The following is a 27,794-nucleotide window of genomic DNA, read 5'->3' as shown; positions in this document are numbered from 1 at the left end:
CTCATAGATAAGCTGATTCTTCTTTCACCTTTATATGTGTTCTGGGGATCAAAGTCAGGTCATCAGGCTTGTATGACAGGTGTCTTTACTGGCTGAGCCATCTTGCTGCCTACCCTCACCTGTTTCTGAGAAAGGGTAGCATTACATAGCTTGGCTGGCCTTGAGCTCAGCAGTCCAGCCTATCCCGGTTCCAGAATTACTTTGGATGATCTTGCTTTCCAGCCTGCACATCGAAGAAAGGAGGAGCTCAGGGCTCCGGGAGGGTAGAGGAGACATCCGACACATAAAAAGTGTCATGATGAACCACAAGTTGGACAAATGAGGGCTGCCTGCGGATCAGGGCTCATATTCTAGGAATGAAGACCCCTTTCTAGGCTCCTTAGGAGAGATAGGTTTTGTTTCTAGAATGTTCTAAGGTCCCTCTGTTGGTTGTTGGGGTTAAAGCTGAGTTTGGGGCAGTGGACTGGGGTAGGTAGGCTTGGACAGCTAGCCAGTACTGCCTAGCTCTTCCACAAACTTCCCAAGAGTGGGGACTGTCACAGGGGAGGGGCAACACTGGGAGACCTAGAAATCTGGCAGAGTGCTCTGCTATGGGGTGAGCACAGAGGCAGGCTGCTAAGCTGCCTGTAGAAATGGCCGCAGCATGGTCTGCTCTTGGATGGTCCCAGAGGAAGAGGTGCAGTGGTACCTGACTCCCGGGTCCTGCCCACCACCGCCTGGCTCCAGGGCCCGCTCCCGATGGCATTGAAGGCCTGGACCTGGACACGGTACTCTGTCCACTCCTCCAGGTCCTCAATAGTGTACTCTCGCTCCACTCGGTCTTGTACCGTGTGGCTCAGTGTCTTGCCGTGGCCGTCAGACCGGCTGTACTTGATCTTGTAGCCCACGGACTCAGGGTTGCCATTGTATTCCATTTCTGGCAGGGGCTGGGGTAGAGCAGGGCCAGAGAGATGAGGGATTAGGAGGGAGACCACTCTGTATTTCCTCTTTCCCACCTACCAGTTGAGCAGCCAGTGCCCAAAAGAGATGCAATCCCAAGTGGGGCTTGAGCTGGTAACACTGTTTCCACGTCTCCCTGGCCGGCCCTCCACACTGGACTCCCAGGAGAAGCAACATTTTTGTTGGTCATTCACGCAGCTTATAACCTTGCCTGGAGGCTGGTCCTTTCCAGCTCAAAACCTGTCTGCCCAGTGTGCTGATGAACAGAGCCCTTAGGCTCTGGTGTTTTCCTGTTTAACTCCCTTACTCTGGCTGTCAACATACACTGTTTATTGCCTCTGACACCTGGTCTCCACTCAGGCTGCCCTTGGGAGGAGGGAACCAGCAGTGAAGGGGTCCTTATATGGTCACCTTATATGCACGTCACTGTCAGGAAGTCCTGCTATTCAGCACATCGCAGGCTCTCCCACTGAATTTCATCTTTCTCTTACTGGTTAGAGTCTCACCAACGAGAAAAGGCAGAATCTTTTCCTGGTTCATATCGCTCAGCTGGATGGGTCCTGCTTACTGGTTTAAGTTTGGATGAACCTGGCAAGGTTGGTAGGTGGTGGAGGTGGGCCTGAAGCAGACACCAGCTGAGAATCTGGCTTCCACTCCTCCTCTGAAGCTGGTGTGTCTGTAGTTTCTTCCCTCCATTCTGCCTCCTCAGGGCTCCAAGTGCCCATAAACCATAGTGAACCATTTTTTTAAACCCACTTTATCCAATTCTTTGTAGCCCCTCCCTCGCCCATTCACCCTTCTCTCGCCTCCACGTCCCTCTACAGACACTTAACTGACACGGGCTAGAGATTGTCAAGACAGAAATGGATGGGCCCAAGAGGCTGAGATGGGCCTGGTACCGCTCCTCTACTAGTTGAGGAGAGGTAACAGGCCATGCATCATCAGGAAGCAGAGGTCTGCACCGCACAGCCGTTGACTTCCCATCCCCCACAGCACCCCAGTAATCCGTTCTCTAACTTTTATGTTTGGAAACCTTCAGAGACAATCATGGAGTGTGTGTGTGTGTGTGTCTGTGTCTTGTATGTGTGTCTCTGTGTGTGATCAGCTGGTACTGGGTATCGAAGAGCTGAAGCTGAGGTAACTTACACACTCACACACTTACACACTCACAGTGCCCTGGGCCACTGGGCTAGCCCCAAAGTGTTGCTCAGGGTCTGCCTCCTGGAAGAGGAGCCGCAATGACCAGTGTCTGTTGGGGGCTCATGGTGTCAGGTCCCCTCTCAGCCACCAGCTCCTTCTTGGCCTGTGTGGTGTGGGACGGTTTGCACTAGTTTGCATAACAATGAGTGTTCTCTCTCTCTCTCTCTCTCTCTCTCTCTCTCTCTCTCTCTCTCTCTCTCTCTCTCTCAGGAGGCTAAGGACTGTGTGGTGAGAGGTGGGGCACCGTCGCCATGGCTCTTTGTCAGGGTTTCCCCAGAGGATGCCAGCTGCTATTCTTGTTCACGACTGCCAGAATTATTCTTATTTGCTACACAAGTTTCGAAGACTGCTGCCTGGGACTTCTGCTGGGGTGCCTGAGAGACAGGCAATGTGTTCAGTGGCCAGTGCTGTGGATTTTGGGGTTCAGTCTCTTGCTGTTAACTTGGGGAATGTGGGAGGATGTGGGGGTCCTGGGGAGGTTATGTGGTCTCACTTTCTTCCTATGCAAATTGGGGTAAAACCCCATTCTGCTGTTGTGGTTAATGAGAACATTTTTTTTTTTTTTTTTTTTTTTTTTTTTTTTTTTTTTGGTTTTTTGAGACAGGGTTTCTCTGTGTAGTCCTGGCTGTCCTGGAACTCACTCTGTAGACCAGGCTGGCCTCGAACTTAGAAATCCACCTGCCTCTGCCTCCCAAGTGCTGGGATTAAAGGCGTGCACCACCACTGCCCGGCTAATGAGAACATTTTAAAGACAGACTTTGAGTAAGTCACTCAGAATAGCTCCCTGTATGGCCCGGAAGTCAAAGTGTTAAGTCCTACAGGTCAACTGTGAGCGTGACCCTCAAAGGAAGCACAGCTCTGACCTGACTGGCCCCTTCCCAGTTGCCACCTCTGCAGCAGGTACGCACGCTCTGACCAACTGTTTCTAAACACTAGGTCCACCCTGTGGCTGCTCCTGTGGCCATGGGCAAGTTCCCAATCTCTCTGAGCTTTCGTGTTCTTAGCTGTGAATCAGGATGGGAGTGTGTCCTTCACAAGGTTCCTGGAAGGGTTCAATGGATAGGAAGTTTATGGTTCTAGTCAGCAGCAACATTTTATGCCTGCCCCTTGGCCTCCCTCTGTGTGTGTGTGTTCGTGTGTGCATGGGTGCAGAAGCCACTTTGCTTTCTTTATTTTACTTTCTTGTTATTTTGACACAGGACTTTACTATCACTGGCTGGCCTTGAACTCAAGGAGATCTACACTTTTAATCCAGGGCTGGAATTAAGGGTGTTTGCCATCACAAGCAGCTTCCCTGCATATAATATTTCTTGAGACCGGGTCTCCCACTGGACAGCTAGGTGAGGCTGGCTGACCATCAAGCCCCGGGGATCCTCCTGTTGAAGTAAGGTCTAGTTCTTCCTCCCAGCTCCATGTTCCTAGAAATCAGACTTAGACTCAAAATATATTTACAAATACCTTGGCCATATAGCTAGGCTCCTCTCTGACTAGATCATAACTTAAAATAACCCATTTATTCTAATCTGCATTTCCAGGTGGCTGGTTACCTGTGCTTTGGTACCAAGCATCTGTCTTGTCACATCTTCCTGGGCAAATCAACCATGTCTGGGTCTATCCCAGAATCCTTTCTGCCTACCGGATGTCCCACCTCTTATTTCCTGCCTAAGCTGTAAGCCAGATTTACTATTGACAGGTGTCAAATCCATACAAACACAAGAGACTCTCTCGACATCCTCCTGTCTCTGCCTCCTTAGCACTGAGATTACAAGCATGTGCTAACATGGCTGGCTCTTTTAGGTTGGTGTTGGGGATTGAACTCAGGTCCTTGTGCTTGTATAACAAACTCTTTATAACTGAGTTATATCTCCAACCCATACAAAGTATCTTTTAACTCTTTAATCTCCTTTGATCACAATTAACTATGGGTACCTTACAGTTAGTAAGAAAGAAATTTAAAAAAAGAAGCAAAACCAAACCAAAACAAAACAAAAAAGTAAAAACCAAACAAAGCAGCTGCATTCCCAACTCTAAGCCAAAGGAAAAGAACTGTAGATAAATGACTGGTGACCTTTGAGGTTAACATATTGATAAAGGGTGGGGACTGTCCTGTGAATGTCCCACTGCCCCTGAGGGAGCCTTACCATCCATCGGAGCCACAAGCTGGTCTCACTGGCTGTGCGCAGAGTCACATTGGCTGGGGCCATGTCTGGGGGCGCCTGGAGGGTCTGGATCTTTCTAGAAGGTTGACTGGGTGGGCTGGTGCCGACGATGTTCACTTGGCGCATACGGAAGCTGGGGTGGGATAGAGGGAATGAGCAAGGTATGGAGGGGCTTGCCGGCTCCCTTCCCCGGCTCCTCCCACCTGTGCCTTACCTGTAGTAGGTGAAGGGGTTGAGGTCTGGCACCTCCATAGACCGTGCATCCGGTTCATTGCCGAGTTGGTAGATCAGCAACCACTCCTCTCCCTCCCCGATCACGCCCACCTGGAGAACAGAACCTAGAAGTTGTCCAACTTGCCATGGCCAAGCGGGATGCTCTGGACCCTAGCTCCTAGTAGGCATGGAGTAGGCATCAACCCCCATCTTGGTCTAAAGGCCATGACTGACTGCAGGGTGGCTCTGAGTCCTCCTGCATTAAGACCTCACGGCAGGCTGGGTAGAAACTAATTTTAAGGCCTGACTTCAAGACCAGTTGATATACCAGGTACTTGTAAAGCTTCAATGAACCCCCCCTGACGTACAGTGGTTTTCAGTCTTCCTCATGTGGTGACCCTTTAATACAGTTCCTCATGTTGTGGTGACCCCCTACCCTAAGCCACAAAATACTTTCGTTGCTACTTCATATACACTATAATTTTGCTATTAGCATATATATTATAGTTTTGCTATCATATGAATCATAATATAAATATCTGATATGCAGGATATCTGATACGGAACCCCATGGGGGTTGTGACACATGGGTTGAAAACTGCTGCCTTACAGGATGTTCACAGGGCTGCCTGAAGCTGTCTGGGGAGCTGTCTGAGTCCCCTCTAGTAGGCTTTACCTGAGCTTCCACCACCCAGCGGGAGATGGATGTCTTCCCGTCATAGCCGGGCCTGAACTGCAAGGTCACGGATCGTGGGCCAATGTTGGAGATGCCCAGGTTGGTGGGTGCCCCTGGAAGCTCTGAGAAAGGAGGGTAGGGTAAAAAAAGTAAGAGGGGGCTTCCCTGGGAGCAGGACTCTGTGGCAGGGAGGGGCCTGAGCAGCTCGATTGCTGTTCTTGGGGACATCCCAGGAGAAGCACAGCCAAGGCTTACTGACAATGACACTGATTTTATGTCACATAGGCATCACATTCATACTGGGAAGGCTGGGACAGATCTGAGAACAGAGACCCCCTGGAGCTGTGCGTGCCGGGGGCTTCTGTCAGAAGTTTTGGCAATAAGCAACATACATGAAAAACTGCACAAATCAATCTAGGCTCGGCACAAATATCTGGATCACAGCGTTTTCCGTTCACATGGCCTTACAGCCCTCTATAGCCAGTGATGGCTGTGGAGGTTTATTATTAATATTATTTTTTTAAAGATTTATTTTATTTATATGAGTACACTGTAGCTGTCTTCAGACACACCAGAAGAAGGGCATCAGATTCCATTACAGATGGTTGTGAACCACCATGTGGTTGCTGGGAATTGAACTCTGGAGCTCTGGAGGAGCAGTCAGTGCCTTTAACCGCTGAGCCATCTCTCCAGCCTGCTGGGGAGGTTTAGAAGGGTTGGGGTCGGGGCAGACAGGAGGCCTCTCCTCTTTATCAACCAGGAAGTCAGAAGTTCATGGGTCTCAGGATGGACTGAAAGAATGCAGATTCTGTACTGTTTGGAGCTAGCCTTGACTACAGAAGTTTAGGCCAGTGTAAGGGTATATTGTGAGATCCTGTATCAAAAACCCAACCAATCAACAAAGCAAACAGTTAAACCATCATCAGTTTGAATCTAATTCTACCATTATAGACTGTGTCTTTGAGCAACTGAGATAGTTAAATTGACAGGGTTTAGGGTCCTCTAGGAGACAAACCCCTGGGCATATGTGAGGGAGTTTTTAGGTTAGGCTGGGGTGGGGACACCCTCCCTAACTACAGGTGGAACTATTCTACAGACTGAGGGCTGGCTGAATGTAAAGGAGACATGGAGCCGACCACTAGTCTTTCTCTGCTGTCTCTCTGTCTCTGCCTCTCTCTGTCTCTCTGTCTCTGCCTCTCTCTGTCTCTGCCTCTTTCTCTCTTTCTCTCTGTCTCTGCCTCTTTCTCTTTCTCTGTCTCTGCCTCTCTCTCTCCCCCCATCTCTCCATCTCTTTCTGTCTGTCTGTCTGTCTGTCTGTCTGTCTGTCTGTCTCTGCTTCCAGACGCAATGTGACCAGCTATGAGCTCCCTTTGAAGTGACTTTCACACCATGACGGTTGTACCCTTGAACTGTGAGCCAGAATGAACCCTTCCTTCTTTACTTTGCTTTTGTCAGGCATTTTTTTTTTGTTGTTGTTGTTGTCTCAGTATCAAGGGAAGCTACTGATACAGCATCTACCTCCCTGTTTTATGTTTTGGTATAATGGTGATGGTAATGCCCACACATGGCAGGGAACAGCAGTGAGGAGGCATAGACAGCCTGTAGCTTTAGGCCTGGGAAGTCCCAGACAGACATCTACCTGTATCACCGATACCTATTATGAGTGGGGGCTGAAGGAGCCTGAGGTGTCTTGGTCACCTTAGTGGGTTGGTCCAGGCAGTCTGGCTGCCACAGCCTTTCTGATCTGGAGAGGACCACATGGTGACCTGGTCCAATTCTGTATGTGTACAGATAGGGAAACTGAGGCACAGAGGTGGTGCCTGACTTGCTTAGTGTTTGTGCTTGGGACTGAGATTATTCCCATCTTATTTGTCCGCAATAAAAAAGTCTGTCCGTGGGCTGCTGTCCAGTGTGGACAGTAAGAATTCTTTCTTTGAATTCTCCTGGCAGGGAGTCTACTATAGGATGAGGAGTGCAGGGAGTGGACAACAGGGATGAGGGTGAAGTCTGGGTGTTTCTCCTGTGTTCAGGGCTGTGGGAAGGGATGGTAAGCCATATAGTTCTTCAGCTAGGGCCTGAGGTCATGGCATCCAAGTCTGCTTAGGGAAGGGCCTTGGACCCAAGAGATAAGCAAAGGGAAGAACCCAGTGGAAGAAAATCAACATTACCCCAAGACAGAACCCCTCCAAAGGTAGCTATGGTGGTTCACACTAGTAATCTCAGCACCGGGAAGTCTGAGGCAGGAGTATTGCAAAGTTTGAGGCCAGCATGGGTTTGATGGTGAGACTTGTCTCCTAAAACACACTGGAACCTTGGTGCAGTGTCTCATTCTTGTAATTCTGGTTGCTTAGGAGAAGATACAATGGGACTACTGTGAGTTCAAGGGCACCCTGAGCCATAGAATGAGACTCTGAATTTAAAAAACAAAACAAAAAAACAATCAAACCAAAAAACCAACCAGACAACCAATCAACTAACTACTCACCAATAACCACTCATCCACTAACCAACCAACCGACAACCAACCAACCATCCAACCTCCCACCAACAAACCAATCAACTAACCACCAACTTACTAATCAACCAAATAGCCACAAACTACCCACTATCCAACGAACCAACTAAACACTAATAAGGCAACTAATCAACCAACCTAACACAAATAAATCAACCAACTAACCAACCAACCAACCACCAACCTACTAACTAACCAAATAGGCACCAACAATCCACCAACCAATCAATCACCAACAAACCAATCAGCCAACTAACCAACCAATTAACCACCAACCACCCAACACCAATCATCAATTAACCAACTAACCAACCAACCAACCAACAACAAACCATACAACCAACCACCAACCAATCAATCACCAACAAACCAATCAGCCAACTAACCAACCAATTAACCACCAACCACCCAACACCAATCATCAATTAACCAACTAACCAACCAATCAACCAACCAACAACAAACCATACAACCAACCAACAAACCAATCAACTAACCAACAAACCACCCACCAACCAATCAACCAACCAACCACTAATAAACTAACCAACTACCCACCAATAAACCAACTAACCAACCAACGAGCTACCAAACCACCAAACAACCAGCTACCAACTACCACAATCAACTAACCAACCTATTAACCACCAACCAACCATCAACAAACCAACTTTAAACCAACCAACTATCAACAAACCAATCAACCAACCAAGCAACCAAGCAACCAACTATCAACCAATTGACTACCAAACAACCACCCACCCACTTACCCACCCACCCACCCATCCATCAATCAACTAACCAATTAACTAATCAACAAACTAGGCAACCAGAGTCCTCTCAAAAGTGAGTGCTGTTTAGAAGAGCAGAGACAGGAATCCTAATGGGAGGCACCCACCTGGAGGCACACCAGATGAAATAGTAGAGGCTGACACCTGGCCCTGGCCCTTGGAGGTCATAGCGGCCACCTCTATAGTGTAGGTCGTGAGTGCTGTGAGGCCCGTGACTCGGTACTCCAGGGTTACGTTGGGCAGGTAGTGGGTCACACGGGTATTGGTTCTGTTGTACTCTTCCCAGGAGATCCGGTACCCTGGCAACGGTCACAGTGGTAGCATGAGCTGGGTTGAGATCGTGCATGGACCTTGACCCTTATTCCAGTTCGTATTCCTGACATCAGTGGGATGTCAGACAGAGTAATGCATGGTGATAAACCCTTGGGGTCTTTAAAAGCCTGAGGCCCTGCAGAGGTGGAGCAGGAGCCTTGAGATGTGCTGTAGATTGGAAGGGAGAAGCTAAGAGCTGAGGGTGTAGCTCAGTTGGGATGCCTGGATAGCAGCTGGCAGGGGGTAGGCTAGCTGGTAACCCCAGCCACCTACTGTCCCACCCTTGGGCTCACGAACATGATCATGCCTACCTGTCAGGATGCCATTCTTCTCTCCAGGCTCCTGCCAGCTGACCTTCAGAGAGGTGTCCAGGATGTCATTGAAGCTCAGGTGTCCCACAGGTCCAGGCACTGTTCCCAAAAGGGTCCCCCACCCACCAGTGCCCATTAGCGTCAGAGCATGGTCATTCTATGCAGGATGGCCCATGTATTCCTGGATGCCCAGGGACTTCCCAAGGGTCTGTGTTGGGGTGGTGGGAGTGGAGCTGGGGGTAAAGACACCTACCATCCTCATGGGTGCGCACCAGCTGGGGGCTGCTCCGAGGCCCATCTCCTGGTGTGGTGAAGCAGAGCACCGACGTGAAGTACTCTGTGAATTTTTTCAGACCGGACACGAAGCCCACATGGATGCTGTCTTGAAAGTTGGGCCTGGCAGTCACCATGGTCACCTCCTCTTCTTGGGTTGGCTCCCAGGCAATCAGCTGAAGAGAAACCAGAAGGACGTTTTAGGGAAAATGAAGCTTCCTACAACAGGTTAGGCCAATGGGCACACTGGTCCAGTGGTTCCTCAGCCCAGGGACTAGAGAGACAAGCCAGGTAACACTGAGGCTGCTGGATCTAGGTCACTTCCATGTGCATTCTGATGCTCTGGGTGTCTTGAGCCTCTGACACAGGTAAGACATGGTACGGGGTGCTTCCCCTTTAGTTAAAAAAATTCCTTCCAAGTGACTACAGCAGAGCTGTGTACCAAAGTGGGGTTCTTTTAAACCTGTAGCCCCGGGTGACCACAGGTCTCATATCCACGAAGCCATCCCTTTAGTGCGTAGACAAGGAATCGGAGGCTCAGAAAGGCCAAGTCACCCGTACTACATCACACAGCTTGGAGAAGCTGAGATTTGGAATTGCTACCTCTGCTTTCCAACTGGCTAGTTTTCCCGTGGGTTCACCAAGGTCGGATGCCACAGCCGCGCCAATGGCTATTGTCCTACATCTGTACCAGGTCAGGTAGTTAATCTTACATCTCACCCAGAGGTGGGCGATGGCAAGGGACCCCACCTGGACCCCATGCTTTCTCTCCCATCTCCCTCTGTACTTTCTCTCCATCTTTTGACAGCTTGCCTGGCTGCTTTTCCTCCTCATCCTGTGCCCGCCCCTCCTCTCCTGCCCTCTTACCCTCTGCTCTTGTTTTCTGGTCCCTTCATCTGTCTCCAACAATGGCAGCTGGTCCCAGAGATTTTCTCGTTTATTTGAAGTTGATTAAATAGCAATTAATGGTGAAAAGCTACACTTGAAGGGTTTTAATAAGCACGGGTATTTATAGATATAAAACAATACCATGCCAATGTCTCCTGATTAACTCATGCCCGTGACAATGCTTAATCTTCTCCTTTTTAGGGCCGGATGTTTATAAAGGATGTTTTGAAATTTAATTGGTATTGTGAAAAGATAGCCTATAGCAAGTTAATTAGACACTAATTAGACCCTAAAAATACTAATCAGAAACACTAAGTGGCATTTAATAAGTATGTTAAATATCCTCTTTATTTTAGTTATCTTGTTTCATAGCAATTAAATTGCCCAACTTCCTTGGAGTAGATGAAGAAATGAGTTTAATGTTTTAATTTAATTTAATTAATGTAAATTTGAATTAATTATGCTGTTGGAATTAATTGTGTGGTGTGTTCCCCAGCAAGTGTAAAATTTGGGTAAATATTATTTTATTGGTCTTAAGCTAATCACAGTCACTACCATTTTAAACAAAATAAAGGAAAAAAAGAGTTCCTTTACAGATGTCTTAAAATAGTATCATTGGGTCTTACCCACAAAAAAATGGCCTATGAGGATGCACAAGGTGAGGAAAGTGTGATTCTGAGGACCGGCCATATTGGCTTCTCTCTCCAGCTTCACAGCTGAGACCAAAAATGGCCGCAGGGTCACAGCAGCCCAGGACTGCTATGAACAACACACATCCTCCAGGGCACGAAACTGAAGGGTCACAAAGTCCCCCAGATTTCTCAGTGTTATGGTTTGGGTATAAAGTATCCACCCTCCTGCCCAAAGGCTCACACGTTGTTGAAGGTTCTGTTTCGGGCTGGTGGGTCCAATTATTGACAGGTGATTTATTAATAAATGCTCTCATATCATCCATTAAATCTACTGGTGAATTTATAGCTCACCCAGAGGTGGGAGATAGCAAGAGATCCCGCCCCTCCCTCCCTCCCTCCCTCCCTCCCTCCCTCCCTCCCTCCCTCCCTTCCTTCCTTCCTTTCTTTCTCCCTCCCTTTCTCCCTCCCTTCTTCCTTCTTTACTGTGTTTACGATGCGTATGTGTGTATTTGTGAGTGTAGGCTTGGGTGTGCTACTGTGCACACGTGGAGTTCAGAGGACAACCTTGGGTGTCTCCTCTTGCCTTCTCTGCTTGTGACAGTGTCTCCTGTTGTTCACTGCTGCATATGCCAGGCTGGCTGGCCTGCCAGCTCCTGGTGGCTCCCTTTGCTCTGCCTCCCCTGTCCTGGTAAGGCTCTGCTGAGATTAGGGATGCGAGTGGTGACTGTGCCCAGCTTGTAACATGGGTTGGCCTTGCATGGCAAGTGAACCATCTCTCCAGACTAAGACTGATTTTCTTAAAAATTTGTTTTGTTGATTTGACTTTGAAATCAAGTAAATATTGTACATAATTATAGGATAAAATTAAATTAAAAAAAAATCAATCCCTAAAAATCAAAAACAATGTGAAGCCAATGAGCCTAATAGGGTATCGAGCTGTAGACAAATTACAGCAAGGGAAACTATTCAAAGACATCATAGCGGAGTGGCGTGAAGTATGACTCTTCTGGGTTACATCCCAACACCACAAAAGATGCTGATAATTTGGGGTTATTGGTCAGTAGCATTATACTCCTGCTCTTGAAACTATTGTGCATCTGTGGGATGAGATTGTTGGTACCAAGGAAGCTGTGTAAGAACTAGATTTTTACTGTGGCAAAAAAAAAAAAAAAAAAAAAAAAAAAGATTCAAACAAAAGGCCAATGGGCTTACGAGGAAACTTGCAATCTTGATTGAATGAAAACCATCAGTACACATTTAAAAAAACCCTTTCAAAGACAGAGTTTTATGCAGCCTAGGTTGTCCTTGAACTTGCTGTGTGGCCAAGGAGGACCTTGAACTTCTGGTATTCTCTACTACCTCCACTGCCTGGGTGCCAGGATTTCAAGTATTATCACGCCTGACTTGTGTGTCCTTTTGAGATGGAAGACAGCCCTGTCCATGTGCATTTAAGAGACTCTCCCTCTTCCTGTCAACCAAGAGTCTAGAAACAATGTTATCTTTGGATCAAGAAACAGTCCGAGTAGCCACACGTCATGGTATCTACTGTTTTTATCTCCCGAGATCTGGAGTTCCCTGGGAAAATGTCTGACCCCTGCCAGGTACAATGAAGAGATTCTTTTTCCTCACCCTGGGCTGGGGTTTGAACCCAGGGACTCACATGTGTCAGGCAGTCATCTCAACACTAGACTATACCCCAGCTTTTTATTTTGTGACAGGGTCTCACTGAGTCCCTCGTTTTGGTCTTACGATAGGTTTTTTTTTTTTTTTTTTTTTTTTTTTGGGTTTTTTTTTTTGGGGGGGGGGGCTTTTTTGGTCACTTGACACAAGCTGGGCCACCTGGGAAGAAGAAACCTCAATTGACACAATGCCTCTGTCAGATTGGCCTGTAGGCCAATCAGTGGGGGCATTTTCTTGATTGATATGTGTGTGTGTGTGTCACACACACACACACACACACACACACACACACACACTAACTCCAGCTTACTGTGGCTGGTTTTTCTGGGCAGCTATTCCTAGTGGTATAAGAAAACAGGCTGAGAAAGCTGCAGGGAGCAAGCCAGCAAGCAGCACCTTTCTGGGTCTCTGCTTCTAAGTTTAGGCCCTTGCTTTCCTCAATAATGGGTTATGATCAGAATTTGTAAGCTGAAGAAAGCCTTTCCTCCCACGGTTGCTTTTGGTCATGGTCTTTATCATAGCAATGGACAGCAAACTGGGGCACCCTTGAACTCATGCTGTAGCTCAGGCAGTCCTGGACCTTGTGGGTTTTCTGCCTTACCCTCCTGCATGGCTGGGATTCCAGGCCTGCCCTGCCAACCCTGGCAGACTTTGTATGCAAATGTTATATACATTCATATAGCTTGAAGTGTCTGGTTGTCCCAGACAGCCAGGTAGCTGTCAGAGGTGCCTGGGACCTTGCTGAAAAAGACTCAGGAGCCAACTTGAAGGAACCAGTGATGATTTGGCAATAATAAGGATAATAACCACAGTGGGAACAGAGCACAACAGATGTACTTAGGAATCCTTAAGTACATAATGACAATGCTAAAAGTGAAATGGAGCCAAAGACACCTTCTCCAACTCAAACTTAACTGTCACCTTAGAAAATGCTAGGAAGCCACTTAAACTGCTAAGAATTGAGAAGCTGTAGAAAAGAATGGAGTTTTAAATTTTTCCTAATGAACCTAGAGTTCAGATGGTAGAAAACCGACAGAGGGAAACATCATCTTCCTTCCAGTCTCTTGACTTCCTTCTCTTCTTCCTCCCTCCCTCCTCCCTTCCCTCTCTCCCTGCTCTCTTACTCCTTTCCCCACCTCCCTCTTTCCCTCCCTCCCACCCTCCCTCCCTCCCTCCCTTCCTCCCTCCCTCCCTCTTTCCCCACCTCATTTCTTCCTTCCTGAAGGCATTTTAGCTAATCAAGACTAAAATTTCCACCCTCATTTTGTAACTCCTATTAAAAATCACAACCCCTACAAAGGGCTGTTCACGGCCACCAGGTTCATAATTAAAGAGACAATCAAACTTTGCACCTTCTGATGTCAACACACAGCATCCTGGAGGGACCCCCCCACCTCCCTGCAGAAAAGGTAATCAAACAAACTTGAATCCAGTCAGCCACTGGCTCTACATTCCAACTGACTGCAGATACAGGACTCAGAGGAATGAGTTAAATGACCCCACAGGGAGGCAATCAGCAAAATTCAGGCCTGTGGAAAATGCATGGGATGAATGACTAAGTTTCTTCTTCACCAAATAAATCATGAGGGGAGAGAGAGAGAGAGAGAGAGAGAGAGAGAGAGAGAGAGAGAGAGAGAGAGAGAGAGAGAGAGAGAAGCAGGAACTGGTTGGGAGGCAGTCAAAGAAACCCAGAGGCTCACAGGACAGGATGTATAATAATGGAATGGCTGACATTTTTAGGTATGGTTGTTTTTAATAGAGAGAGCTTGTAGAGAATCTTTTTCTACAAGAACATTTATAGACGGTGTGATGAACTGCCGGGATTCACTTCAGCAAGTTCCCCAGGATGGGCTAAGGGCTGGGAGGAACTTGGAGGTCCAGGGACAAACCGGACTGTCACTTGGTCACCTTGAAGCTGGAGATGGGTGTTAGGTGGTCCTCCCCCAACTCTTGTAGATGTCTGAACATTCTAATCATTTAAAGGATACTCTTCTCTGATTACATGTACAGATGGGACAACCATTGCATCCCCCTATTCTGAAGGCCGAAAAAGCCAAAAGACCTCAACTTTTATTCATTTGTACTTCAAAACAAAACCGAAAACAAGCTGTCGGTGTCATTTTACAATAAACCACAGGGATGAGAATATAGCTCAGTTGGTAGAGTGTTGGCCTAGCATGGCTGAAGCCCTGGGTTCGATCCCCAGAATTGCGTAGACTAGATGTGGCGGGACATGTTATAAACCTAGGACTTGGAAAGTGGAGGCAGGAGGATCTTAAGTTCAAAGTCACTTGCATGAGAGAATGAGCAGAGTATGTCGCTGGTTGCCTGATATTGACTAAGTCCCCCTAAATATGATACTTTATTACGGCCCCATGAGCCCAAAATATTGGGCAGCTGATGGTCACAAGCCCATTTGCACAGTATAGACAAGGGGAAGAGTTTGGGATTAAGCAGGGTTGGGGGCTTCTGCAGTATCTTCTTGTTCTGGGTCACCACAGGCTATTGCCCTAGTTGTCCCGGCCACTTGGTGGCCTTTGAGCTCTTGGGGGGTGGGGTGGGCTTTTCATCTTAGAAGCTTGTAGCTTATCCCTCCCACATGTAGAATAAAACTTGTGCTTAGACTTGGCAGCCAGAAGCTAATGGTTCCCAGCTCGGCCTCTGTGTTCCACAGCCACGCAGACCTCTTTCCCCCTCCCCCTAGAGTCCCAATTAGCAGCCTTTTCCTGGCCAGTCAGCAACTGCAAGCTCGGGCCACAGCCCCCCTCCCCCATCCCGGGAAGACTCTTTTTGGCCAGCGCTCTCTGCCTTCGTGGGATTGACCCAGTGGCTCCAGCTCTGGGCCCTAGGTTGTTTCTAACACAACTACAAGATTCTTTTTGCCAAATGATCTCACTCCTTTCCTCTCCAGCCTCCCAAGCTCACAGTCTTAACGGTGCAGACACTTGTCCTCGCGGTGCACGCGGAAGCCTCAGTGCAGAGGACTTACGGATATGGTAGCTGTCACCTTGAAATCACGGGGACCCTTAGCTAAAACCCACAGTTTGTCGTTTTCTCTCCTTTCTCCTGGCTCCCCAGCCCCTTAAATTCCCTGTTTCTCTTTTCATACCTGGAAATGACCCTGTGACATCTGTTTACCTGCCTCCCTCTGCTGAGGGCAAGAAGCTTCCAAACGTGGCGTTTGCCTATGTTACGTGGTATGGCATCACTCAGAGGACTCCTTGCATGAGGAGAAGGGGACCCCAGGCCTGGGATACAGGACAGGAAGACTGAGAAGTCCTGATGCCCAGCAGTTAAATGGCCAGAAAACCAGCTATCATTGGCTACAACTCAGATGCTTCTATTGGTCGGTGGCTAGACCGTGCCTGTATTGAATTCATGTGCTGAAGTTTTAAGCTGGACTCCAGGAATGTGGCTGTGTTTGGAATCTGGGCCCTTAAAGTACTGCTTAAAGTTAAGTGATGTCACCAGGGACAGGCCCTCACCCAGTGTGACTGGCACTTTTGCAAGAAGAGGGGATGAGATCACCTGTACTCATGAACGTATAAGGAGATGGAGTGACATTCACACCCTAATCCAAGACATCAGTCCGCAAGAGGCAAGCTGGGGTTTTTAATTCAACTCTGCCCTAATCCTGAGGCTTTATCTTCACAGTGTCTGGGGTCAAGTGCAGCTCATGGAGACAGACCTGCTTGGCAGGTGGTATGTGGGTGGTAAGGAGTGAGTGACTGGGGCATTGTTCTGATGGAGTACCACAATGTCCAGGGATCCAGGCCTTCTTTGTGGCTGGAGTTACTGAGGACAGCCTCTTTCTGGTGACAGCCGGGTCACAGTGTGCTCTCCTAGGACACACTATGTAGCCTTGAAAGTTACGGGGTGGGGGCATTACCTGCTTTTATCTGTGATCTCTGCCTGCTGGAGAGGCATGTGCCAATGGGTTTCAGAAGCCCACAGTGACTTCACTGCTCTTCCCTGGAGTCCTCCACCCTTACCCATAACACCTTGAGTCCCTCCCAGCTCCCTTCCAAGGAGAGAAGAGACCCTCACTTACCTTGTAACCCTGGTTGATACCATTGATGAACTGGGGGCTGGGGGCATTCCAGGTGAAGCGGATGGTTGTAGAATTTGTGGCTTCTGCATGCACATTGCCCGGGGGCACCGTGGGAACTAGAGGAAATCAAGAGATTGGTTGTAGCTGAGGGGTTCCTCCACCTCTGTACCGGTTCATCTTGTCCAATGTGGTAGAGGACACAGGCAGACTCAATAGACAACGCTTGGCAAACCCAAGGGCCCTCTTCCTCTCCTACTCTGTGGATTAATTCAAGTTCATTAACTTTGTCTGATCCACCTCCCAAGCTGTCTTGTTACCCAGTTAATGTTGAAATACCACAGAAGGTCCCTATGCCTCTTCCCACATGACTCCTAACCACTCTCTTCTCTTCCCCTCAGCCATCTTCCTCGGGAGAGCCAGGTGTAAGGTGGAGATATCGCCTAAGCACCATAACGAAGGCCCAGGTGAAGCCGGCCACATGAGTTGGTGTGCTCATAACTGGACATGTGGATTACCCAGTAGGCATGTGGCCTGACAGACCCAGGGACCTGGAGAAAGGGACGCACCTGGTCTTCCATGGCCCCTGTCTCCACCCACCTCCCTGCAGCGTCCACTCGGTGACTTTGCTGCTGTAGACACCCAGCCCGGCGCTGTTGTAGGCAGCCACCTCGATCTCATAATTGGTCCAAATGATGAGGTCCTCCAGCAACAGGTTGTTGACGTCAGCATCGGTGATGTTCTTAAACTGGTACCCAACAGGTAGCCCCGCCAGGCAGTATCTGAAGGAAGAGGTGAAAGTGGGTTGAATCAGCCTATAGACTTGTGCTTGGCAAACTGCCCAGAGCAGCACTGTCTGTTAAGATTTTGTATGCTTCTGGGAGCACTCCACTGCTCCACTGATCCGCCCATCTGGACTGCCTAATAGGGTCACCACTAGAATTCATGCTGTTGGCCATGTGACAATGGGTTTTGTGCAAATGAAGGATGAATTTGACTTTGTTATAGTTTTAATTGTTTTGAGTTGTGACAGTTGACTCCCGGCTACTTTGCTGGATAGTACATGTCCAGGGAGTATAGCCTAAGTTGCCTGGTCTCAAGCTACGTAGCTGAGGATAACCTTGAACTTCTAATCTCCCTTTCTCCACTTCCTAAGTGCTGAGACTACAGAGCTGTACACCATGCCCAATCTATATGAGGCTAGGGATCAAACCCAGGACTTCATGCGTGCTAGGCAAACATTCTAATCAACGGAGCCACAGAGATCCCATCTTTTTTAAAAAATTATTTTTATTTTATTTTTCCGAGACAGAGTTTCTCTGTGTAGTCTGAGCTATCCTAGAACTCACTCTGTAGACCAGGCTGGCCTCGAACTCAGAAATCCGCCTGCCTCTGCCTCCCAAGTGTTGGGATTAAAGGCGTGCGCCACCACCACCCCTCTTATCCCATCTTTTTGATGGGTTTGGAAGACACGGACAAGATTGCCAACCACAGAGGCTGAGAGTCCCCAGGGAAGGTGTCATAGGTGTCAATTTTTGGAGATCATGAACCAGGAAGTACTCCCTAAGTTTAGCTGATTTTCTTCCTTTCCTTGGTACAGTGGCTCCTTTGCTAATGGAGACTGAGAACCCCGGAGGTTACGGGTCTCCCATATCTACCTCCCATGGCAAACCAACTATGACAAAGGAAGGGATAGAAGCAAGCAAATGTGGGGTGCTTTTCGTGAATGGGGTACTAGGTCTAGGAAGAAGCATAATGCTTACCTATTTTGGGGTCTAACAGTTGCATAATCAGAGCCCCCAAACTGTTTCTTCATACTCCCAAAGCCCAGAGCTGGTATGTGCTAGACCTTAGCATGAATCAGTATGACCCAGAGGCTAGTTAAAACAGACTGCTAGACTATCCACTTAGGAGGAGGTCTTGGGGACAGATTTGACAGTCAGGGTCTCTCACCAGTGTTCAGGTAGCACTGAGCCTGTTGGGGTTGGGGACCACATTCTGAGAACTTTTAGGATAAGCCCCAAAATCATAGCAAAATCAAGTGACCATGGGGTAGCCGGGACCATGGGCTCTTTCAACTGTGGGGTGCAGCAGCACCCGGAGGTCTTGCTGTGTAAGGAAGTGGCACAGGCTTGAAAAAGCATTTTGCAGCCAGCCAAATTCAGAATACAGATGGGCGTTTCCACTAACTACAAATTCCAAGATAATTAAAACATTATTAAAAAATTATGCACATGAGTGTTTTGCCTGCATATATGTCTGTGTATCACGTGTGTGCTTGGAGCCTAGAGAGGCCAAGAATGGATATTAGATTCCCAGAAACTGGAGCTACAGATGGTATGAGCTGCCACTGAGGGTGCTGGGAACTGAACCCGGGTCCTTTGGATGAACAACCAGCAAGCACAGACACGCTTAACCACTGAACTATTTTTCAACCTCCAAAAATTATTTAAAAATCTTTTATTTTTATCTGTGCCGTGGATGTGCCCATTCCATGGCACGCTTGTAGAGATCAGAGGAAAATCTGTAGGAACTGGTTTTTCCCTCTACCATGAGGGTCCCGGGAATTGAACTCACCACCTCACACTGAGCTGTTCATACTTAGGGGTATTTTGGCTTGGTCAGCTCCCACGCCTTCTTAGAGGTTACTAGAGAAACAGTTCTTAGTCAAATGCAAAGCTTAAAAGTCTACAGAACTGGACTTTGTTTTCAGCAAGAACCAGAAAAATAACTTTCTCCTCTCAGCCAGTTCTTGCCCCTTGGTTTCTTCACTTGTGCTCCATCAAACCCAGGCTGTCTGGCAATTTTACCGTAAGCCTTCTGGTTACAGAGTGGGCATTTTTTTATCCCTCGGTCTTTGTGTTGGCAAGGATGGACCATGAATCTGAACTGTTTTCTAATCCACTCCCCCCACCCCCACCCCTTTCAGTCGGGAGCCCTGCTGCCTCTAGAATGGCCCTATACCTGATGATGTAACCCTTGAGAATCCCATTCTGGTGGCTCTCGGGAGGTGGTTGCCATTGGATCATGATGGATTGGTTGGTCCGGCCGCTGGCGATGACGTTCTGTGGAGGGGCCGTGGGAGGCTCTTCAGGAAGGGAGACCCTAGAGCAAAAAGCAGCAAGCATGATTGGACCTTTCTTTACCCCACCTACATAGGCGTATAATAAGTGACAAAAGGCTAGCCATACTACATACTGTCCCTGGTAATTCTGCACCCTTGCAGTGTGCTTTGAGGCAGCTCAGTTAATGTCTCTGAACTTCTTTCCTTTTGTGAGTAGTAGTAATGAAATAATTTTGAGCCGGGGTCTTGCATTTCATCCCAAGGTGACCTTGAACTTGTAACCCTCTTCCTTCAGCTTCCTGAGCGTAGAATTGTAGGCACATGCTACCACTGTGCCTGTCATAATTGTTTTAGGAACAGGAGTATCAGTCATTTCCCACAGGCTTCCGTGGCGGGTCTTATCTAGACCCCCTTGCTGGGTGAGCAGAGCCCCAGGATAGATGGGTGGCCATGGTTCAGGGGAAGGAGCCCCAGCCCCAGCCTGTCTGCTGCAGCCAAGCACCACATTTCTTTTCCTGGCATGGCTGGGGAACGCCGTGTTCCGCCCAAGTGTATTTTTCACACCGCTGACACTTATCCATTAAAAAACAAAAGTTAATTATTTTTGATGGATGCCTTTCCCTTTTTGTTTATTTTTATTTTTTTACGTTTTTGCTCTCTGATGGATAGCTTCCCAAACAGTCCTGTCTGCTCTCAGCTTTTAGAGTGCGGGTGGTTTAACCTTTCCTGTGGTGACTCAGGATTATGTGCACAGAGATGCTGGACGAGGACAAATTGGCGCACAGAGCAGCCGGAAGCACAGCAGAAATGGGCAGGGTCTCCTGGGACTCTGAGGGTCCCTGTTGTGATTATGACATTTCCCAGGGGCTGGGCGCCTGCTTGTTCAATGCACCTCCTGGGGGGCCAAACCCAGCCTGGAATATTGTAGATACTCAGTAAATAGTGCTTATTACCGTGTGTGTGTGTGTGTGTGTGTGTGTGTGTGTGTGTGTGTGTGTACACGTGCCACAGTGCAAATGTGGAGGTCAGAGGACAACGTATAGGAAATAGTTCTCTCTCCTTCCGCCATGTGGGCCCTGGGGATTGAACTCTCAGGCCATCAGACTTAGGAACAACCTTACTTGCTGAGTCATCTCAACAGGTCTACTTTGTTTGTTTGCTTGCTTGAGACATGGCTTCTCTGTGTAGGCCTGGCTGTCTGGGAACTCACTCTGTAGATCAGGCTGGCTTTGAACTCAGAGATCTGCCTGCCCCTGCCTGTCAAGAGCCAGGATTAAAGGTGTGTGCCATCACATCTGGTAGTCTGCTGCTTTAGCTAGACCAGAGATCTGCCCATCTCTGGCTCCTCAGCCTTAGGACCACAGGCGGGGCCTCCATGGTCAGCTTACCCAAAGTTGCTGAGAGCCAGAGCTCAGATCCTCCCACCTGTATGCCTGAGCGGTCCCCCAAGCCACACTGCTGCTGTCTTTTTGAGACAGGGTCTTCTTCTATACCCTAGATGGCTTGGCCCAGGCTGAGCTTGAATCCATGGTTCTTCTTCAGCCTCCCAAACACTAAGACTATAGGCCCATTCCAATTCATCCAGCTTGGAAAGCATCGTTTGCAGAGCCAACTGCACAGCTTGGTGCTTATACTGTGTCATAGCCATTCCGACATCCTAAATGACGACTGCTTTCCCAGTAGAGGTGCCTTGCTTCTCACACAGGGTAAGCAAGGCAGAGTCCAGCTTCCATAGAAATGTGTTCACCGTGAGGAGCTTTTGTGTGGATTGCCTAGTTGTCCTTGGTGTCCATCATCTTGTGAGGGCTTTGTGAGGATGCCCACAGGCTCTGGCATTCGTTTGGAATCAGACATGGACATTAAGGATCCCCCTTTCCCTCTGGAACCTCCTGTCCTCTTGAACCATGATGGAAGCTCACAGGACTGAGCAGAACCCAGGGAATCTTTGAATTTGCCCAGCTCATGATCGTAGGAATGACGCGAGCTTGTTCATGCTGATCGTGGACCACACTGCACACACAGAACTCTGCCATTTCCTTTAAGCACATCATTCCCCCATTCTACAGAGTGGAAGACAGAGAGACACCGAGCCAGACCCGCTCTGTGGCTTGCCCCATGTGTCATTGTAGTTTGGAGGCAGGCAGGTGGAGTCCCACTCAGGGGGACACCTGCTCCCCTTACCTTTCTGTGTCCTTGCTGAACTGTCCTTTGCCCACATCGTTGACAGCACAGAGGCGGAACTGGTAGGAACGAGCGGGAACCAGTCCTTTGACCATCACTGAGGTGGCTTCTGGGTCCACGCTGGCCAGGAGTATGGTCCAGGGGGCATCTGCAGACACATAGGATTAGGGTAGAGGGGGACATTGTGTGTGAGGGGGGACATGCTCCTTTTTAAAAAATTAATTTTCAATTTTAATTTCCTTTTGTGTATATATGTGTACATCTATGGGTGTGTATGTGTCATGTGTCATATAAAGGTCAGAGGACAACTTGAGGGAATTGGTTTTCTCCGTCCACCATGTGGTTCCCAATGACTGAACTCAGGTCATCAGGATTGGCAGCAAGCCACTTTTACTGGCTGAGCAATCTTGCAGGCCATCGATGTGATAGAGTCTACCCTTCATCCCCATCCCTCTCCTTTGGGTGGGAAGGAGAGTGAATGTCTCCATAACTTGGGCCAGTATAGGTCACCTATCAGCTTCTCTGGGTCCCGCTAGCTCACGTGATCCAGGGGTTGGAGGAAGCTGGGAGGAAGTGGAGGGGAAGTAGAGGTTCATGGGAAATGAGCTTCCTCCATTTCCCCTTGAATCAGTGGGCTCTGGAAAAGCCACACTGAGGGTATTACTGAGGCTATCATAGTGGGGCACTTGTAAGAACAACAGCTTTTGTCTTTGAGGCCGCTGCTGTTGTGCCAGGTCTTACACAACCCCCTACCCTACATAGCTCAAAGCCAACCTTTGAACTCTGTCTCTCCTCTGCCTCCCAAATGCTGGGACTACAGGCTACACTGACACACCAATCTTGTTGCAGTCATAATAGTCTACCATATGTTTGGGGGTCACTCATAATCCTAAAAAGTAAGCATTAGGCACAAGGAAACTATGGCTGCCCCGGGGGAAGATCTGTTGTGCCCAGAGGCCCAGGAAGAGGGTGGTAGAGCTAGCTGACTCACAAGTGACCTTACAGACCACAACCCACTTCGCCCAGGCTGCTTGTGGACAAGGGAAGGTGACAGTGGGGACCTTACTGTTTTCTGACATCTCCAAGATGTAGCGCATCAGAGGGCTGTTGCCGTCAAAGGGTTTGGCCCAGGTCAGGTTGATGGCACGTCTCTCCACGGCGCTGAGCGTTGCCACGGGGTGCTCAGGAGCATGGGGAAGCTGCCTGGAGGAGAGATGTGTGTGGAGGGGCCGTTCCGAGTGCCATGCTCTGCCATCAGGTGACAGCCAAGCTGCACACTCAGAGGGTCTTATGTTTCCACGATGCTGTGTACTAGGTGTGTGTTATGGAATACGGTCCTTCATGCTAAACTGGTCTTCAGTTTGCTATGTAGTAGAGAATAACCTTGAACCTCTGATCTGTTTTCCTCCACCTTCCAAATCCTATCCTTAGATTACAGGCACTGGCCGCCTAACAGCCATTACTCCCTTCATCTAAGCAGCTGTGACGACCCACAGAGGACCTGCAACAGGATTACCATACAGAAACCTTCCACTGCAGAAGCATCCTAAAAATATACAAATATACACATATAAAAGGAGTTTAAATGGGGTTAATCTCTAATAGGAGCACAATGCCTCTCCTACTTACCAGCCTACAATTTTATAGGCTAGCCAATAAAAAGCCCAGTGGCATGTGTGGGATATCTTTTTCCAAGTGGTTGGTCAGTGGGATCCCATAGCTTACATTATAGGTTGTTGCCGTTTCTCTCACTTAACGTTCTAGAACTCGATGGTAAGACCTTACTGCCGAAGAGACCATATGGATTACATGGAATTATCAAGCTGGTACCAACCTGAGGCTTCATCCCTACTAGCTTGCGTTTACATCTCTGGAAGGTTCAATATATGCCACCAGGGAAGAAAAGGAACCAATGTTCTTACTTAGCCTGGCAAGATACAGCCGCTCACTGGTGTAGTAGTGGCACAGATGTTATGGGAGTGACCAGTCACTTTCTGCTTGGACTCAAGGTCTGTATCACAAGAGGGAACTCAGGCTGATGCCATTAAATGGGCCTAAAACCCATGGTAATGGGGGTTGAATCTAACACTTATTGTCCTAAGTGGACATAGAAATTAACCACCTCCTTAGTCTTTAGCCTTACACTTCTGGATTAGAGCATCTTTCAGTCCTCACTAGAGAAGCTGTCCCTTGCAGTAAATGGTGACAATTACAGAGACCCATGGCTGGCCAATGTGCAGAGAGGAAGAGACTGTGACATGCTCAGCTATAAATGGCATATCGCCATCAGACCATCTTGGAAATATGTTCAAGACCTATATAAGGTCAAATCAGCCTAAATCTCAGTACAGAAGAGGAAAGGCTTGAGTCCCACCTAGAGCTGGAAAGATACCAATTTCTTTTAGGGGTCTGATCCTAGCAGAAGCTTCCATGCCCCAGTAGACGGTTCCATACCCATACAGCCACCACTAAATAGACTCAAGAGGTTTAAGAACAAAGACCATGAGGTTGAGAGGAAAAGATTGTGGGGGTACAGGGAGGAGTAGGAGGGGAAAGATGGGGGTAGACTTGATCAAGGTACATTATATGAATGTATGAAATTCTCAAACAATAAAAAGAATAAAAAAAAGATTGCCTGTTGATGTTCCGTCATAGGAGAGGGTGGTTGTTAGACCCACACCTGAGACCCCCACTAATCCCTCCTGCCCTTCCTTCCCCAGGGAGGCGTGTAATCTTGTTCCAAATGGAACTCATTTTTGCAACTAGGAGGAAGTTTCCATCCACACTGGACTGGGATATGTTGGTGATGCAGTTGCCTTGGGGTTAACCATACCCCTGTAAGCCAGCCGGATAAGCTCACTGGTCCACCAAGCTAGACTCTGGCATCTCGGTGCCCTGTCTGGAGTAAGTAGTTGTTTATGCCTGCCAACTCTTCTTTCTGGAACTAGAGACCCATCTAAGGCCTACAAAGACTTCTGCTCCTGACAGAAGTGTCCCTGAGCTGTGGGACAGGCCTAGAAGGATGTTGAGGAGGTGTTTTAGGGTACTTGGGTGGTCCTAGTCATACACGGCTTTCTGTCATGACCAAAAGAAGCTAATTGGATCTGAACACCCCATTGCTGCCATTACCCTTTGCACATGCCTCCTTTGCCCTTACCTGACTCGCAGGTGGGCATTGCGAGAGTCGTTGCCACCAGCTGAGAGTACCCGGCAGGTGTATGTGCCAATGTCCCCTGACCACGTCTGCGAGATGTGTAGGGAGCCATTTCTGTCCAGGCGGATCCGAGGATTAGTCTCCACAGCCAGGGTGGCCCCATCCTTCTCCCACACGTACCTATGGAAGAGGAAGAGGTCAGAAAGTGTCCAGGGTGGGCCACACCCAAGCCTCTCTGTGGGGAGTATGTGCCCAAGGCAGGTGGGGGGCTGTTACATGTGTTGCCTCTGGGACTGGGCTTGTGGGCTGGGAGCCGGGCATGGGAGGAAGATGTTCCCTGGGGAGAGCCTGGAGGTCAATCAGTCCCGTGGCAGGAGCTGGGTCCGGGAGCATTCAAGCAGCAGGCCATTACTGGTCATTTACACTTTGGGTTCAGATCTGGGTCAAAATGTTGTTACTTTTGGCCAGAAGCCATCGCAAAACAGCCACTGGGAACGAGCCAGCTGAAGGAATTCCTCCGAAGATGTTAAAAGATTACAGCTGGCGAAGGAATCAAACTTTCTGAGCGGACTACATTTTGGAATTTGGTCTATGAGGGGAATCATTAGATCAATGCATCACGGTGACAAATAGACCTTAGTGTCCAAAAAAAATCACTTTAGCCTTGGCCAGTCGGAACGAAGGGAGTCTTGAGAAATGACACACATGCTGGCGCATGACAGTACGAAATACCTCCTCCGGAGTTGTTAGGGAGCGAACACAGCCATTATCATTGTCACGGGCATATTCCAAGGGCTGCCTCCACTGAGGTGAGGTATACAGTGCCCTCTGGGGAAGGTGGACTATAGTTCTCAGAAGGACAAGATGCCACCTGGGGACAGTATTGGGTCAACCTCAGGGTCCCCAAGTTACCCGGAGTTAGAGAATGGAAGATTGCCAAGAAGAGTATGTCTGGGATATTTTAACCCCGAGTTTGAATAGAAAAATCGACAGAAGCATATAAACCATTTCAAGATAAACAGTGGGGAAAACGGAAAAGGACAACGGGAAGGAAAAATGTTTTCAGTCCTGGGAGAGACTCTGATTACACGGGAACATCAATCCCTACTTCTAGATTCTTCCCTGGTTCCCTGTTGGTGGACTGCAGCGATACTGTGTCCTGCGGTTGGAAGCTCAGGTCAAAGGCTGTCGCCGATACCAGCAGCTTCTGATGTGACCTGGGGTATGTCTGTTTAAGCCTCGTTGACTTTGCGTGCCATTCGTACATGTGGAGCCTGTTTACTTCATAAGGCTGCATGTCAAGCCAGTATAACATGCTTAGGGGACTGTCAAATATGGTAAGCGGCCAGTACGAGCTAGCCATTGATGCTTTTACTGAAGAATATTTAGATCAATGAGTTCTAGTGATCAATCTGCCCTTTCAGCCATCTAGCTACCTACCACTTGTCTATGCGGCTATCCATCTATCTATTCCCGTCCTTCCATCCCCATCCATCCATCCATCTGTCCATCTGTCCATCCATCTATCCAACCCATTTATCCATCAGTCTATCTGTCCATTCATCTGTCCATTGTCCATCCATCCATCCATCCATCCATCCATCCATTCATCTATCCATCTATCCATCCATCTTCTAACCAGCCATTCATCCAGCCATCCATCTGTCCATCCATCCATCCACCCTCCATCTTTCTATCCACCCATCATCCGTTCACTTACCTATCTAAGAATCTACCTACCCGAAAGTTCATCTGTCCATCCAGTCACCCATATTTTTATACATCCTGTTTTTAAAACTGTCTTTTCTTAGCAAAGTACCATATACTCTTTTTTCATGTGATATTTCCATACCATATATTAGACTGAAACCAGACGCAGGGTGTTCTGTCACAGTCCTCTGTCACTTCACTGACTGCCAGTGTGGGACGTACTTCCTTTTCATCTGCTATTGTAGTTAGTGATGTGATGAACGCCCGCACTGAAGAATGTTTACCTACACTCCGCTTCTTCAAAGACAAATTATCAGCAGCGAAGCTGCCAAGTTAATTTTAAGGGCTTTTAATATAGATTTAGAAATGGACAATACCAGTCACTTCCCATTCATCTCGTTACCTAGAAAAGAATCAGCCTTGCGAACGTTCGGGGAATGAACAGGCTTTCCCTAAACGCAGATCTATTTGCAGAGAGTTACTGCGGCTTAAGAAATACCCACGGCAAGCAGACACTCTTTGCTTCAGGACATGACGCTTCAGGGAGCATATGTCCCTGCCTGGGAAGCATTTGTTACTGAACTTGAATGTAATTAATAGGTACTTGATTCTAATTAGAAATACAAGGGATGGAAGAATAGGTTGGGTGAATATGAGGCCAATTCAGAATGCAGTATCTTCCACGGTGGGGTCAGGGGATGATGGTCCATTGCATGCTTGTACACCTAAACTGTCTAAAATTCAAGACTTGTTATTGGTATTTTGTGTATATGAGTGTGTGCTTGCATGCATGTATATGTATACTATGTGTGTGTCTTGTGTTTGGTGAGGATAGAAGAGGGCACTGAATCCTCTAGGACTGGAGTCACAATTGTGGGCTGCCACACCGGTGGTGGGAATCAAGCTTGTGTCCTCCGGAAAAGCAGCAGCTGTTGAGCTGCATCTCCAGCCCCTCTATAGGGTTTCGCTGTAGCACAGACATGCCCGTTTGTGGACATATTATCTACAGAGCGAGATGAGCAGCAATGTCAAAGACCACGTACGTGGC

General features: G+C 48.3%; 1 protein-coding gene across 2 annotated transcripts in view; it reads right to left on the bottom strand.

Annotated features, from left to right (window-relative positions):
• Sdk2 (sidekick cell adhesion molecule 2) overlaps window positions 1–27,794 on the bottom strand; it is a 274,696-nt gene that overhangs the window by 53,178 nt on the left and 193,724 nt on the right. For both annotated transcript variants that reach the window (XM_034507500.2, XM_076935522.1), the window contains exons 13-25: window positions 25,040–25,216; window positions 22,949–23,085; window positions 21,883–22,030; window positions 19,602–19,742; window positions 17,238–17,419; window positions 16,641–16,756; window positions 9,370–9,565; window positions 9,117–9,215; window positions 8,601–8,792; window positions 5,188–5,309; window positions 4,513–4,622; window positions 4,281–4,431; window positions 689–926 (exon numbers count right to left, since the gene is read on the bottom strand). In XM_034507500.2, coding sequence (XP_034363391.1) covers window positions 689–926; window positions 4,281–4,431; window positions 4,513–4,622; window positions 5,188–5,309; window positions 8,601–8,792; window positions 9,117–9,215; window positions 9,370–9,565; window positions 16,641–16,756; window positions 17,238–17,419; window positions 19,602–19,742; window positions 21,883–22,030; window positions 22,949–23,085; window positions 25,040–25,216 — 2,009 coding nt within the window. The remainder of the gene's footprint in view (window positions 1–688; window positions 927–4,280; window positions 4,432–4,512; window positions 4,623–5,187; window positions 5,310–8,600; window positions 8,793–9,116; window positions 9,216–9,369; window positions 9,566–16,640; window positions 16,757–17,237; window positions 17,420–19,601; window positions 19,743–21,882; window positions 22,031–22,948; window positions 23,086–25,039; window positions 25,217–27,794) is intronic.

Source organism: Arvicanthis niloticus, chromosome 6 (assembly GCF_011762505.2).
Source record: "Arvicanthis niloticus isolate mArvNil1 chromosome 6, mArvNil1.pat.X, whole genome shotgun sequence".
NCBI classification, from domain to species: domain Eukaryota; kingdom Metazoa; phylum Chordata; class Mammalia; order Rodentia; family Muridae; genus Arvicanthis; species Arvicanthis niloticus.
This window is presented reverse-complemented; position numbering and strand designations above follow the sequence as displayed.